Raw genomic sequence first — 15,689 nt, 5'->3', positions numbered from 1 at the left:
TGCGGGCTCTTCCAGGAGTGGCTACGTGAGGTGCTTCGAAGGGCAGCAGGGTGGGGGGCCCTCACCCGCCCCTGCAGCCCATGTGTTCCCGCTGGCTCAGACGCTGGGGGCTTCTGCAGGTGTGGGGGCACTGGGCCGGGGAGCCTGGAGGGTGGTGCCCGCTCCGCACCCTGTACTTGCAGGGGTGCGCGGACCTGTGCCCCAGATTCCCCTCCCTCGGCCCCACGGGACCGTCTATTCAGCCGGAGATGCCCAGCACTCAAGGTGACCCGTGCCTGGGCCATGGGGGAGACGGAAGCTTCTGGGGTGGGAGGAGGCCTCAGGCAGGAGGGGCGCCCCCACATGGCCTGGGCTCGTGCTTGTACTTGGGTGATGCTTCCGCAAGGCCTAGGTGGTGATGAGATAAACTCCGCTGGTCTCAGCACAGGAGGGCAGGCAGGGCCCCTGGGCGGGGCCGCCCCGACCTGGCCGGTGACCATCATGGTGGAGACGTGGCCCAGCACGACTGACCTTCTGAGTTCGCAAAAGGCGTGAGAGTTGGGAATTAGAAACGTGTGAAACCACCAGTGTTAAACAGCGTCAGGTAATTCAGAATTGAAGTCACCGCGTGGGGACAGCCGGCCCGAGGGTCGCCCACTGCAGTGTGCCCATGCCCTGGCCCAGCTGCCCATGGCCCGCTGGAGCCCTCGTTTCCCCGCCGCACGGTCATCATTCTCAAGTCGGAGGGCCTTTGCGTCAGAGTCAGATGCACCAGGAGCGCAGGGCAGGGTCTCCTCACCTGGGGGGACGCCCAGGGCCTCCTGGGTGCACTGCAGCCGGCGCATCGCACCTTTGGGTCGTCACCGTGGGTGGGGTGGGGAGGTGCCACTTTGCCCGAGCACCTGAGCATCTGAGCGCTGCACCATCACCTCTCAGGACGTCAGGGCAGCGTACGGGCTGGACATGCAGCCGGGAGGGAGCTCTGGTGGGCAGCTGGTGGGCAGGCTGCCCTGCGGGCTCTTGAAGCCTCTGTCACCGTGTGGGGTGCTGGAAGGTCAGGCCAGCCAGGGCTTCCTGGGTCACCTGCATGGTAGCGGGGCCTGGCCTGTGGCTCCAGGCACAGAGCACCAGGGTCCAGCGGCCAGGGTGGAGGCTCGTGGCTCTGACCTTCCCCAGGAAGCCCTGCAGCTGCCACTGGTCTGTCAGGGCCCTGAGGCCAGCCCAGACCAGAGGAAGGGACATGGGAGTCCCCCCAGGAGGGGCGGCACAGGAGCTATGACGCCCCGTGCTGTGTGTCTGGGGAGAGGCTGCCGCGTGGTCAGTGCCCAGCAGACCAGGTCATCACGGGTTCGCTCCTTGACTCACTGGAACACAGGTTTCGGGAGTGCTCCCCATCTGCCCAGCCGTGCTGGATGCAGAGAGGAAGTGGGAGCAGGCGTGACTGTGGCTCACGGTGAGGAGCGGGTGACCAGAGGCTCTGGGGTCCCTCTGCCTCGTGGCCCAGAGTCCAAGGGGCGACTCTGTGGTGTCCGTGCAGGGAACAGAGCCCCGTCGGTCTCTTCCCGGGGCCCCTGGCTGCCTGGGGGGCCGTCACTGGCCCCTCCTGTGCTGCGTGCTCGTCACAGGTCGTCACTTGCGTCCCCACACGAGTGCAGAGAAGAGCCCCGGAGGGCGTTTCTGCATCTTCTATAACAGTTTCTCGGAAGACATGCCTGCCTGTCTTTTCATAGTGTTTCCTCTTGGAGAGCTGGTGTGTTTCATTTTTAGGTAAATCTTGAGAATTGTGTGTTCTGCCGTTTCCACGTGTTCATTAGCTCCTGGGGACTCAGCGCCCGGGTGTGTCTTTGACCCACTCACAGTGGGCTGGAAGGTGTAGCTCTCCTCTCTCCTACCATATGTTAGACTTTAATTTCCTTCTAGCAGCCTTATTTTATTCTTGTCTTTCATGTTGTCACCGGTTCTTTTTGGAAATTGGGGGAGATCTGAGATGCAGGTTTGCAAGGCTTCCTGCGTCCTGGATATGCCCCCCCACCCCAGTACCTGGAGCTGACCTTGCTGCTCTGGGTCAGCACCTTGGTCGTGTGCTCTGGGTTAGGCAGCTCAGCCCGGAGCCCTCCTGGCTGGTAAATCAGTCTGCACTAGAGGAGGCTGCCTGTAGCTTGATTCAGAAATCTAGCCTCATCTGATTGTGGGGATGTTCGTTCTTTTAATGTGTGTGTGTGCTTGGTCGCCCAGTCATCCAACTCTTTGCGACCCCATGGACTGTGGCCCACCAGGCTCTTCTGTCCATGGAGTATCCCAGGCAGGAATACTGGAGTGGGGGCTGTTTCCTCCTCCAGGGCATCTTCCTGACCCAGGGACCAACCTGCGTCTGTTGTGTGTGTCTACTGCGTTGGCAGGCGGGGTCTTTTTACCCCTGAACCATCTGAGAAGCTGTTCTATTTAATATCAAGTGTTAAAAGAAAATAGCAAGGCAGTTAAAAACATATTCAAGGAAAGAGAATGAAACTGATCTCTGGCGGGAAATGGGCTTTTATGTAGTTACAACGAGCTACACTGGCCACCAGACTCCGCAGCCCCATAGGTACTTGGAGAGAGAGACGGGAGCCTGGGGGCTGTGTCTCCCTCACCGGGTCCTGCCCCTGTGCATGGGGAGGGCTGGGGAGGGCTGTCTCCAAACGACAAGGGTCTGGGGCTCCTGTGGCTGGTCACGTGTGGTTACAGACTTTGGCCTGTAGCTGAGCTGAGGACCAGCCTGCGTAGTAGGGCAGAGCAGAGGTCCCGTGCTTCGTGGACACGGCAGATCTGAGGCCCCGGCTCACTGCTGGGCGTCTTCCCGGGGGCGGGTGAGGGCAGCAGCCGAGGTCAGAGCCGCTCGGAGGGGAGCCTGTGGACGTGGGGGCTGGGCCGGCTGGACCAGCAACAGTCTCTTGGGGTGCAGACCACACTGCTGCCCCTGCAGGGCAGTGGGCTTCCTGGTCTGGGTTGAACCTGGTGGAGCTGTGGAGACCACCCACGGCCCACAGGAGGCCCGCCCCTCTGCCAGGTCAAGCTGGAGACTAGTGGTCTGCGGGGCTGGGTCTTTCTGGCTGTGATCACCTGGAGTGTGCGGGGAGCGTGGCCAGCAGTGGCCAGGAACCACGGCCTGATGCCTTAATTAGAAACAGGTTTGCTGCTTCAGCGCTGATTTATTACTGGCTTTTAGGTGCCGCCTTTTATGTCTGTCAGTAAATTCAGCATTCAGAGATGATACTTGGCACAAATTTGCTGTCTGGATCAAAGCCACCAGCAGACAGTCATTCTGGGTGAACAGTATACATTTTGGAGTCGTGGTTAACAGGAGGAACACGTTTGGTAATGTGACTTATTTGGCTCTTAGAATGAAACCAGAGTTTACTTTCCTTTTTCTTTGCAGGCATTTATCCATCCATTCATTTATCAAATAGTCAGCACCTACTGAATACCAGGAGTGGCTTTGCCTTCTTAGGCAAACAGCTCCACACATGAGAAAAAAGAACACATCTATCTTCTCATTTGAGGGGCGAAAAGGCCCCATAATCTGTAGTCAGGAGGAAAACGACCTCCAGCCTGTGGTATAAGGGACGCACGTGGAAGAGACCTCCTCTGATCCAGTGAGGCCGGGACCCGCCCCTGCCCTGTGGCCATGGCAGGGTCCCCAGGTGCAGGGCCAGGCGGACGACGTGGCCAGACGGGGTACGGGCCTCCTCCCAGCCCTCCTGGCCTGAGTCACTTGTTAACATTGGCTCAGGTGCCTGGCTGGTCTCTGATGTTGCCATCGTCATAGCAACCAGGATGTTTCTGTAACCATGGGGGTGGGAGGCCATGTTCAGCATCTCACCGTTTTAACTGGTTGTTCAGAGAAGGCACTTCCATCTCTTCTGTTCTTGAAGAGAAGCGTCAACTGCTGCTGCTTGTGTTTTGAGGTTCTTAGGAGAATAAACAGGAAAAATCCCCACCCTGTGTTTTCCACTAGAGGCCATCTCCAGTAAAACTTTTTAAAAAAGATTTAATTCTACTTTTAAGAAACACAGGCACTTGCAGCTAAATATCTCATTTCTTGCAAAAAAAAAAAAAAAATTCCAACAGGAAGTGCAGTCACATCCTAGCAGTGTCAGCAGGGAAGTCAGAGTGGTTTCAGGGGAAGGTTTGTGAGCACCAGTTCGGGAAGCGGGCAGGAAGTCTATGGGCCCCTTCGGATGCGTTTCGTCACGGTCTGCATGCACCTGCGTGAGTACATGTGAGTGCTTGCGTCTGCTGGGAGCCTATGGAAAATCTGTCTCTAGACACTTCATGACGGGGCTGGAAGCTGCCTGGAATCACGCGCCCTTCTCAGCTTGTCTGTGTTTCTATGCCCAACTCCCCTAGAGTGGCCTGGTGTCCAGGGCCTTGCAGCATTGAGGTGTCATGGGGGTAATCATAGGAAAACATTCATTGGTTATTTCTTTTTCTTCACCATCTGAGTCACTGATGATTCCCTGACGATTCCCACAGGAAAACCCCACAGAAGCTTTTGAGTTAGAGGAACCTGGGACGTGTGTCCTCACGCCTCATGGTTGAGAAGCTGAGGCCCAGAGGGGAGGCCTGGGGTCCCAGGCACGTGTGTGGCAGGTCCCGGAGTGCAGCAGGTGTGTGTGTTCAGGTTGCAGCCGGGGCTGCTAGGAAGCCTCAGAACACTCGATTTATTGGCACAGAAAACATCCACTTGGTTATTGCATGACTTCTTTACCCTGTTGCTCTCCTCCGTCCCAAGTGATGACATTAATGAGAAGCTTGAAAGAGAGGCTTCGGGCTCGCAAACTCGCCTCTGCCCGTCAGAGGCTGCGGCAGGAAGCTGCAAACTGCGTGTTTCCCCGAGAGCAGAGTCAAGTGTGTTTGTGGGGTGTAGGTGTGGCCGTTCTGGGTGCCGAGCTCTGAGGAACTTCTGCTCTGGTTTCGGTTTGGTTTCTGTTGTTGTTGTTTTTCCTTCAGCTCTAACCAGGGGTGGGCGTGCGGCCCCTGGGTGGTGCTGGCAGGTGTCGCCGCCTGGGACTGCTCCGGTGGTGCTGGGTGCTCAGACCCAGCCCCCTTCCTGGCCCTGCATCTGGGGAACAGGAGGCCCCTGGGAGGCAGGAGCTCCTTGAGGGGCTTCCTTCCTTCTTACCTAGGAGGAGAAGCCCCCTCTGCTCCCACCTGGTCCACAAGCAAAGGGCTGCGGTGGCCCGCAGCAAGCTCACCCCGGCTCCTGGCAGAGGGCCCAGCAGGTGGGACTTTGCCAGCGGTCTCCAGTCAGACCCAGGGTCAAAGGCACCATGGGCTGATGGCACCAGGCTGCCTGCAGCTCATGCCTTTTCTCCCAGCACGCAGGGGAGGCAGGGGCACAGCTGGTCCCCTGGACTTCTCGCTGGCGCTGTTGTTTGTGTGTGCACGCCGAGTTACTTCAGTCGTTCCCGACTCTGTGATCCTTGGTTATTGCCCCAACTTTGACCTAATACTATCAAATTAATCAGAATAAAAAGAGACCTGGGGATTAATAGATAAGCAAAGTGTCAGCCTCGAATACTGAGTCAGGCCAGGACGTGGGTGAGCCTTGAGGACCTGGCACTGAGTGACATTAGCTGGACCCAGAAGGGCAAACATGGTAATCCTACTTCTGTGAGGTCCCTGGATCGTCAGGGTCACAGAGACATAAGCTGGAAGGTGGGCTGCAGGAGGGGAAATGGGGCTTGTTGTCTCATGGATGAAGAGTTTCAGTTTTGTGAGATGAAAGAGTTCTTGAGGTTGATTGTGCAAGTGTGCTGTAGTTAACGGAGGATGCTGCTGAGCTGTATTCTTAAAGGTGACTGAAATTTTAAAATTTCTGAGTATCTTAATAATTTAAGGTCTTCCCTGGTGGCTCAGATGGTAAAGAATCTGCCTGCAATGCAGGAGATGCAGGTTCAATCCCTGGGTTGGGAAGATCCCCTGGAGAAGGAAATGGCAACCCACTCCACTATTCTTGCCTGGAGAATTCCATAGACAGAGGAGCCTGGTTGGCTACAGTCCATGTGGTCGCAAAGAGTTGGACACGACTGAGTGATTAACACACACAATGATTTAAACATTAAAAATATTAAAGGGACTAATCACTGATTCAATGGATATGAGTTTGAGTAAACTCCGGGAATTGGTGATGGACAGGGAGGCCTGGCATGCTGCAAGAGAGTTGGACACGACTGAGCGACTGAACTGAACTGACTGAATGTGGGTAAAAGGAAGCAATCGTTAATTTCTGATGGATCCCTACTTTTACAGGAATCCATTGTTTTAGAGGTTAATGTATGTCACCTTCATGTAACAGTACAAATGGTTTTTTCTTCAGCACTTTGACTGGTGGTGACAAGAAAATGTACAGAATATACAGAAGTGAGCAGGTGCCTTGCTGTGGAATAAACCCATCATTGGGAAAGATGTCTGAGATTAACTAGGAGACTAAGTAATTCCATGCAAAACTGATGGTAGATTTACATTTACTTTTAGGTGAAGCCAAAAATCTTCCCACATACCCGGGGCCAAACAAGATGCGTGATTGTTACTGCACCGTGAACCTAGACCAGGAGGAGGTTTTCAGGACCAAAATCGTGGAGAAATCACTCTGGTAATGTTTGCTGCTGCTCTGTTTCATGCTGATGATCCCTCATCTTACGTCTCCTTGTCTCTTGGCTCGCTGGGCGGTTATGATGATGGTCCCTGAATGCTTCTAGTGTCCAGTACTGGGTGGGAGGATGGATCAGAGGCTGTTTGTCTGCTGGGAGGTGGGTAGGAACTTCCTAAGTCCAGATGAACTGGTGCAATAAGAGGGCAGATTAAGGATTTCAGAGCATAAACATTTGGGAAGCTTTTTTAACCATCTTCCTTTTCCTAAAGAGGCTCAAGATGAGTGTAGAAGTCACTGCCCACAGAGATCAGAGGCCTCGAGAGCATTTGCTGATGGAATTTGAGGTAGGGGGAGGTGAGAAAGGGAGCATTCAGGCCTGGAGACAGAGGAGTTTGCAGCAGAAGAAACAGGTCAGCTTGTGTAGGAATCCCCCGAGAGCCTGTTCAAGCCCCGTTGGTTCCCCGTTGGTTGGTTCTGGTGAGGTGTGATTCGCATTTCCCACCAGCTCCAGGCCCCCTGGCCCTAACCCCACCCTAGGGACCCCACCCTAGGGTAGGAAGTGTAACGCCTGTGGTCACAGCATGCTGGGGGCGGTGCCTTGCTGCCCCGCAGGTGGGTGGGGCAGGGGTGTGGGTCTGGAGAAACAGCAGAGCCGGGTGGGGTCCTGATTAGCACAAGAGAGAGGTTCTGGCTGCGGCCCCACCCTTGGGCTTAGAACTGTGGGTTGTGTGGGTCCATCCACAGAGCTATTTTGGGCTTGAGAACATTTTTAGCGGATGAATTATATCCTTGCTTATTGCTGCTTCTAAGTGGGAACAAACAGCACGTTCTGATGACTTAATGAACCTAAGTTTTAGAAACCACTCAGATCTCCTGCCCCCGAATGTGGAGACTCTTCCCTTCACCATCTGCCCTGTCGCTGCCCACACTGGCAGGGCGGCTCCCGAGGCCCTGTGTTATTTCAGTCCACACTCCAGATCCTCTGAAGGAATTTGTTGAAGCAAAAGAAGACTGAGGAATTTGTCAAGAGTCAAGTGTGGCTTTGGGATAACCTGCAAGGGTTATTTCCGTGAGCTCCCCAGAAGAGGAGTCCTTCTGTGTTTAAATAGTCTCTGTTAGAGGATCATAAACCTAGAGAATTAGCATCGATCCCTGTGAAACTGAGCTCCCTGCAGACCTGCTGGGTGAGGGTCTCTGGGAAGCGAATCTGTTGAGGAACCTCTGCCTCAGGTGAGGGCGAGAAGTGAGGACCAGTCCTAAAAATATTTCTTATGGGTTTAGAAATAGAAACCATACTTTCTGGTTTTAGTGGCACAAGACACTGTGCTCTGGGGGCAGAGAGGGGAGACTGCGGGCTGCACAGAAGCCGGGCTGCGGCGGTGTCGTCCGGGTGGTGCGGCCAGAACCAGGGCAGCCCTGGAAGCTGGCCCAGGGGCCGGGTAGCTCAGGAGGGCCGGGTAGCTCAGGAGGGCCGGGTAGCTCAGGAGGGCCGGGTAGCTCCAGGAGGGCCGGGTACCTCAGGAGGGCCAGGTAACTCCAGGGGGCCTGGGTAGCTCCAGGAGGGCCAGGTAACTCCAGGGGGGCCTGGGTAAATCCAGGGGGGCTGGGTAGCTCCAGGAGGGCCCAGAGCACACGCTCCTTCTGACCCTCACTCACCATTCATGCTTCCCGCACAGGCAGTGTTAATATGCTAGCTTTTAAGGTTAATGTATTCATTAGCTCAAGTAATATTTATTGAGTGCTGATCTAATATACAAGATAAGGCCAGGAGTGCTGAAAGCAGAAAGTTAAAGCTGATAGCAAATAGACACATTTGCGCAAAATAATTCCAAGAGCCTAAAAATATACGAAACAATAAGCAAATGGGACCTAACTAAAGTTAAACACTTTTGCATAGTTTTTGATTCCTTTTTTAAGGAAACCATAAGCAAAATGAAAAGACAACTTATGGAATTAAGAGAAAGTATTTGCAAATGACACTACTGACAAATGATTCATTTCCAGAATATATAAACAGCTCATATAGCTTAATATCAAAAAACCAAATAACCCAATCAGAAAATGGGCAGAAGACCTAGACATTTCTCCAAAGACATACAGATAGCCAACAGGCACATGAAAAGATGTTCAACATTGCTAATTATTAGAGGAAAGCAAATCAAAACTAAACTATGCAAGACACAAGTTGTTTTTTTAGTTAAAAAACTAAAAACAGAACTACTGTGTGATCCAGTAGGCCCAGTCCTGAGTGTCTATCCAGAGAAAGCCATAGTTCAATAAGATGCATGCATGCCAGTCTTCACTGCAGCTCTGTTTACAATAGTAAAAACGTCCAGACAACCGAAATGTGCATCAACAGATAAATAAAGAAGGTGTGGTACACACACACACACACACACACACACACGCGCGCGCGCGTGCAATGAGATACTACTCAGCCATAAAAAAGAATGAAAGAATGCCATTTGCAGCAACATGGATGGACCGAGAGATTGTCACACTGAGTGACGTCAGTCAGACAGAAAAATGAATATCATGTGGTATTGCTGACATGTGGAATCTTAAAAAAAAAAGATACAAATGAACTTACTTACAAACCAGAAATAGACAGATAGAAAACAAGCTGATGGTTACCAAAGGGCATGACAGGGGAGGGCAGAGAGGGATTAACATATACACACCACTATATGTAAAACAGATAAACAGCAAAGATCTCTTGTAAGCACAGAGAACTATATTCAATATCTTGCAATAGCCTATAATGGGAGAAAATCTGAAAAAGAATATGTGTGTGTGTGTGTGTGTGTGTGTGTGTGTGTGTGAATCACTTTGCTGTGAACCTGAAACTAACACGTTGTCAATTAACTATACTTCAGTTTAAAAAATGGTTTATAATATGACTGTGTTTAGCATTGAGGCAAAAATCTTATTCACACTGGTGGGGGCCAAGCTGGTCTCCCCAGACCTTGATTCTGCAGTGTGAGGGCAAAAGCAAGTAACCTGCTCTATTAAAGAAGTTAGCAAGGGAAACTGCCTCCACTCGGTGCCCAACGCTTGAAATCAGAGCTGGCTCTTGTGAGTGTGTAGCCTGAATCCATACCACATCTGTGGTCTGGAAACCACAGTCCACGCATGTATATTAATACAGTCCAGGGTTAGTGGCTTGTAACACCCGCTGAGGCAATGATGAGCCAGTCGAAAGCAAATCCAGTCTTCTCCTTCAACCCACGTCTCCGGATTCTGCAGTATAACGTTCCAGGGAATTTGTGCTCAGAGGAGAAAATGCACAGAGGACACAGGAATAAAGCATCATGTGCATTTCCCAAGAGAAGCAATAGATAGCAGAAATAGACTTGCAGAGTTTGCAGAATGTCAGCTAGCAAAGTTTAGCGAACACAGATACCTGGACTCACATGTCCTGGGGGACTCTCAGGGTCGGATGCCTCGGGGGAAACCAGCCTCTGTCCATCCCGGGCCACCTCCAGCAGGTGATTCGGGAATAGTTTCTGTCCTCCCAAGCGCAGCATCTTCCTGATGTTGCAAGTGGACTGATTCACATTTAACTTCTTACAGCCATACTTTTTAATCATTTAAATGACAAATCATCATTTATTTACCTTTAATTTAAATGTTAAGGCTCTATGAACCTTGGCCGTCAGGGTTGGGGCTGGATGGCTCCCTGCTTGGGGCCATGGTGTGCCTGCAGAGGCATCCTGGGGTCCCCGGGCTGGGGCAGATGGGACTGAAGGCTGCCCGTGGAGGAACCCATCACCTTATCCAGTAAAAGGAGCATGTTGATACCACGGGCACACACACAAAGTAAAACAGAACTCTTGAGGGTCTTCCCTCATAGCCCAGTTGGTAAAGAATCCGCCTACAATGCGGGAGACCCGGGTCTGAACCCTGGGTTGGGAAGATCCCTTGAAAAAGGGAAAGGCTACGCACTCCAGTATTCTGGCCTGGAGAATTCCATGAACGGTGTAGTCCATGCGGTTGCAAAGAGTCGGCCACGACCGCGCAACTCTCACTTCAGTGCTGGGTTGGTCTAGTCCTTTGCAGGAGTATTCCACAAAGTGGCAGATCTTTATTTCCATTGGTCCACATAAGTGATCATTTTGAGGATGTCGCTGTCCGCTTTTCCCCAGGGCGGGTCGGAAGGGGCTCCTGCTCCGACCCTCGCCTCCCCCAGGGGCGCCTGTGTTAGGTGTGCTGTGCCTCCTCGCCCATCCCTCCAGGCCTCGGCTGTGTGACCTTGTGGGCCTGCAGCCCTGACCCCGGGCCCTGCCGAGTGCAAGGCGGGCACATCCTGCCCCCATGTTTGGTTGTGTCTGTCAAGCAAGGAAGGCAGGTTACAAAGTTGTGTTAATAGTAAGAGGCCTTTTTGCTTAAACCTTGGGATGCTCTAAAAATGGCCTGGAGTGTGAGGAGGTAAAGGCCAGTGTGGTTATCGTTTCTGAGTAGTGGGATCACAGGTGGTGTTTTGTTCTTTTGTTTGTAGGTATTGTCCATTTACGTAATTAGAAGTTTCTTAAATAACCGCTTTCTGGACCGCAGGGAGGAGGAGCTAGAGCATCGATTGGGCTGTAATTACAGAATCTCGGTCGGCCGCTCTTGCCAAGGACTTTCCCAAATGAAAGGCTGTTCCCTAGTGGATGGGCGCGAGCTTCCGGTTTGCAGCCAGAGGGAGCATGAGGGTCAGTGACTTGAGAGGGTCCTTCTGTTCCTTCCAAGAGATGCAAATTGCTCGGAAAATAGAGCTTTGTGTGATGGGAGTGACTAGACCCAGAAAGGCCTCCGCAGTCTTCCGAGGGAGAAGCTGTTTGGGGTTAGGGTGTGACAGGGGAGAGGAAGTCTGTGGTTTGAGGGGAAAGACGTCATTTTCTCAGATGTTTTTAATGAAAACCAAGTTGTTGACTAGAAAACAGCAACTGACATTATGAGACTGTACAAATAGCATCTTCTTTGCTTACATTTTTCTCTCTAATTTCTCAAGTTAAAGCTTAAAATATTTTTGACATCAATGCAGGTCTCAGGTCCAGACGTTCCATATCACCTGGAGTGGGTATACCCCCCACAGTCCCGAGAGCTCTGAGAGGACCCTCCTCCCACAGTCCCAGGGGCTCTAGGGGGACCCTCCCCACCATCCGAGGACTCTGAGGGGACCCCCCCCACAGTCCTGGGGCCTCTGAGGGGGACCCTCCCCCCACAGTCCCGGGGGCTCTAGGGGGACCCTCCCCTTGTGGTCCTGGGGGCTGTCTGGTCCAGGGCGGGCCTGCAGCTCAGAGCATCCCCCAGCAGCTTCTCCACCCTCCCTGAGCCCCTGAGTCTCAGGGTGGGGGACTTCTCTCTGAGCTCCCGGATGCCTTGCTGACCACGGTGTCCAGGCTCCAACCAGGCCAGGACCCTGCAGGAGAGACCGTGGCTGGACCCCATCCATCCCTCTGAGGGGTCAGTCTGTCCCCGTGGGCCTGCAGGCCGGGCAGTCTGGGCGTCAGTTAATGGGACCCCTGGGCTCCCCCAGGGCTTCCCAGGCTGCTGCCCCCTCGCCCTCAGGGGTCTCGCCGATACCCTCCTTCCCTCGGGGCCTTTCTGAAGCTTCTGGGGTCTGGTGGCTTCAGTTGCTTTAGGGAAGAGGGCCATCCAGGTGTGACTTGTTGGTGAGGAGACATGATTTCCCTGGGGGGTGTGGGGGGCCCCTTGTGGAGTGTGAGCTGGGTGGTAGACCCCACGTGAGCAGGGGCTTCCAGGCGGGAAGACAGTGTGGGAGGGGAGAGGAGCTGCCCTGGCCACGGGCCCTGCCCACAGTCTCATGCAGATGTGAGCGGTGGCCAGAGAGATGCGGCTGACTGTCCACACCCTTGTGTGGATGGAGCGGCTTTCTCTCCGGAAGCTGGCCTGCCCTGCGCTCTGGCCGTGACCCCTGACTGGGGGAACCTGAGCTTCTGGAGAGGATCTGGTAGCCTCAAACAGAAGCTGTCATAATGCAGGCTCACAGGCGCCGAGGGCCATGCTGCCTGGTGATTTTAAAGGAGTTTAAAACCGTTTAGAGGAAGTGCGAGAGGGACTCTGAAGAAGCTAGAAGGGGTTTCTGCTGCCTCTGGGAGCTGAGCAAGATCATGCCCGGGGTGGCCGGGTGTCCCAGCCCTGGGGCGGCTGTGGGTGAGGTGAGACCACCCCCCGTAGCACTGGCCCTGTGGATGCAGGCCCCGCCCTTCTTGACCCGTCTCCTGTGGACGCTTAGATACGGTGTTTGGCTTAATGAATTTCACTCCAGGTTTTAGGGAATGGCTTAACCAACGTGCAGTTATTAGCCAGACGCTGAGCTGTTTGATCTGGCCGGCGCCCTTTCTGGAGGCCTGGCCCTGCCTGCCTGGCCTCCGGCTCTCACTGCGCTGCAGCGTGGTCCTGAGCCCACTTCTGGACCCCGGGCTCTGTGTGGGCTGCCCTGTGGCACATCTGGGGCTCATGGGAGGCTCCCCTCTATTCCGTGGCTCCTGCCCTCCCCTCCCTGAGACCTGGGAAACCGATGCCCGTGTTTGGACATAGGACAGCAAGAAAGGGGAAAACCGGGTTCTTTTTTCAAGGCTGGCCCTGGTGGGGGCGGGGCGGTGCCAGCCTGGCATGGTGTTGGAGGGTGGGGAGTGGGAAATGACTGCTGGCAGAGGGAGGTGTTTGCACATCTAGGCTCAGGGAAAGGGGAATCTGCTTTTGAACTTCTCCCTTTAATTAGCAAGGAAGGCCCTCTGGCTGACCTCAGGGCAGGGCACTGCTGGTATTAAACCCTTGTCATACAGCTGTAGTTCAGGCCAGCTGGTCCCTGGGCTGCATGTTCCCTTTATCTGGAGAAGCCTGCAACCGTGCCTCTATGAACTGTGTGTAGAGATGCCTGGGCAAAGGTGCCAACAGGGGGGGCTGGAGCTGTGTGGCCCCCCTGGGTCCCCCAGAAAGGAGAGACCGTCTGACAGGCACATGAGGGAGTCTCACCCTGCTCCCCACCATCCACAGCTTCCTTTATCTTGGAAAAATGCTTCCGACTCTGTCCCCATGAAGAGACACTGTGGGCTTTCCCTTGACCAAGAGGGAGTGGCCTGGACCGTGATGGCCCAACCTTGTGCTCCCCCCGCCGAGGACTGATCTCCCTAGGATGGCACCCCCAGGACTGACACCCCCAGGGCTGGTCCCTTCCAGGACTGACACCCCCAGGGCTGACACCCCCAGGACTAGTCCCCTCCAGGACTGACACCCCAGGATGGTCTCCCCCAGCCCCGGTACCCCCCAGGACTGGGGACGTGGCTCACAGAGTCTAACAGTGTCCCTCTGTCTCTGTCTAGCCCCTTCTATGGAGAGGACTTCTACTGCGAGATTCCGCGGAGTTTCCGTCACCTGTCCTTTTATATTTTTGATCGAGACGTTTTCCGGAGGGATTCCATCATAGGTAGGTCCCGACCAACCAGCCAGGTGTATTCTTCATTTTCTCTGCCTCTTCTGAATGGGGACTTGTTCTGGAGGAACTGGGGCATCTCCTGGACATCCCATCTGAGCCAGAGAACTGCACCAGCGTCTCACCTGCCCTTGCTGGCTGTCCCCGGCTGGCCGTCAGCGGGTGCGGGGCAACACCCCACGAGCTCATGGAAACACACCCGGAGCCGTCCCTCAGGGCTAGAGTGGGGTCCCTGGACCTGCCCCCAGATGATTCCCAAGGGCTCCTCCAACGACCCCAGCCCCTGCCTCTCCCTGACGCCCAGCACCCACCTATGGGGGGCTGTTGTCAAGGTGTTGGGTGCTCTCAGAGGTGTTAGGGTGCTCTCAGGGGTGTGGGGTGCTCTCAGAGATGTGGGGTGTTCTCAGGTGTTGGGGTGCTCTCAGAGGTGTTGGGGTGCTCTCAGGGGTGTTGGGGTGTTCTCAGAGGTGTGGGGTGCTCTCAGAGGTGTGGGGTGCTCTCAGGGGTGTTGGGGTGCTCTCAGGGGTGTTGGGTGTTCTCAGAGGTGTGGGGTGCTCTCAGGGGTGTTGGGGTGCTCTCAGGGGTGTTGGGTGTTCTCAGAGGTGTGGGGTGCTCTCAGGGGTGTTGGGGTGCTCTCAGAGGAGTTGGGGTGTTCTCAGAGGTGTGGGGTGCTCTCAGAGGTGTGGGGTGCTCTCAGGGGTGTGGGGTGCTCTCAGGGGTGTTGGGGTGCTCTCAGAGGTGTTGGGTGCTCTCAGAGGTATTGGGGTGCTCAGTGGTGTTGGGGTGCTCTCAGAGGTGTTGCGTGTTCTCAGAGGTGTTGGGGTCCTCTCAGTGCTGTTGGGTGCTCCCAGGGGTGTTGGGGTGCTCTCAGAGGTATTGGGGTGCTCAGTGGTGTTGGGGTGCTCTCAGAGGTGTTGCGTGTTCTCAGAGGTGTTGGGGTCCTCTCAGTGCTGTTGGGTGCTCCCAGGGGTGTTGGGGTGCTCTCAGAGGTGTTGGGGTGCTCTCAGATGTGTTGAGGTGCTCTCAGAGGTGTGGGGTGCTCTCAGAGGTATTGGGGTGCTCAGTGGTATTGGGGTGCTCTCAGAGGTGTTGCGTGCTCTCAGACGTGTTGGGGTGCTCTCAGAGGTGTGGGGTGCTCCCAGGGGTGTTGGGGTGCTCTCAGAGGTGTTGGGGTGCTCTCAGAGGTATTGGGGTGCTCAGTGGTGTTGGGGTGCTCTCAGGGGTGTTGAGGTGCTCTCATAGGTGTTGGGGTGCTCTCAGGGGGTGTTGGGGACTCTCAAAGATGTTCAGGCACTCTCAGAGGTGTCAGAGCCCCAGATGCGCCAGCGTCCTGGAGAGAGTGAAGCCCACCTTAAAGGGCAGCGGCCCAGAGCTGCCCTTTGGTGGGTGCACCTTTGTCCCAGCAAAGCCCCATCAGTTCCCTTGGCCCCAGAGACCCAAGCCCCCAAAACGGGCTCAGCTGTAGCCTCGGGATCCAGCTGATCGTTGGTGGCCTGGCTGCTCCTGGCGGGAGCAGTCTCAGTCCTTGCTCTGGGGCAGAGCAGTTGACTCTGACAGCCCCTGACCCTGCAGCCTCCCACCCACTCCTGGGGCGTCTGGCTCACTCCACTTACCACTCACACGTGACTGGTCAAG

General features: G+C 54.8%; 1 protein-coding gene across 2 annotated transcripts in view; it reads left to right on the top strand.

Moving 5' to 3' along the window:
* RASA3 (RAS p21 protein activator 3) overlaps nucleotides 1–15,689 on the top strand; it is an 81,408-nt gene that overhangs the window by 25,149 nt on the left and 40,570 nt on the right. The window contains exons 2-3 of one of the 2 annotated variants that reach the window (XM_061133646.1): nucleotides 6,496–6,613; nucleotides 13,945–14,048. In XM_061133646.1, the coding sequence (XP_060989629.1) occupies nucleotides 6,496–6,613; nucleotides 13,945–14,048 (222 nt within the window). The remainder of the gene's footprint in view (nucleotides 1–6,495; nucleotides 6,614–13,944; nucleotides 14,049–15,689) is intronic. The other variant, XM_061133647.1, reaches the window with a different exon arrangement.

The sequence above is a fragment of the Dama dama genome, chromosome 30 (assembly GCF_033118175.1).
Source record: "Dama dama isolate Ldn47 chromosome 30, ASM3311817v1, whole genome shotgun sequence".
Lineage (NCBI taxonomy): Eukaryota > Metazoa > Chordata > Mammalia > Artiodactyla > Cervidae > Dama > Dama dama.
This window is presented reverse-complemented; position numbering and strand designations above follow the sequence as displayed.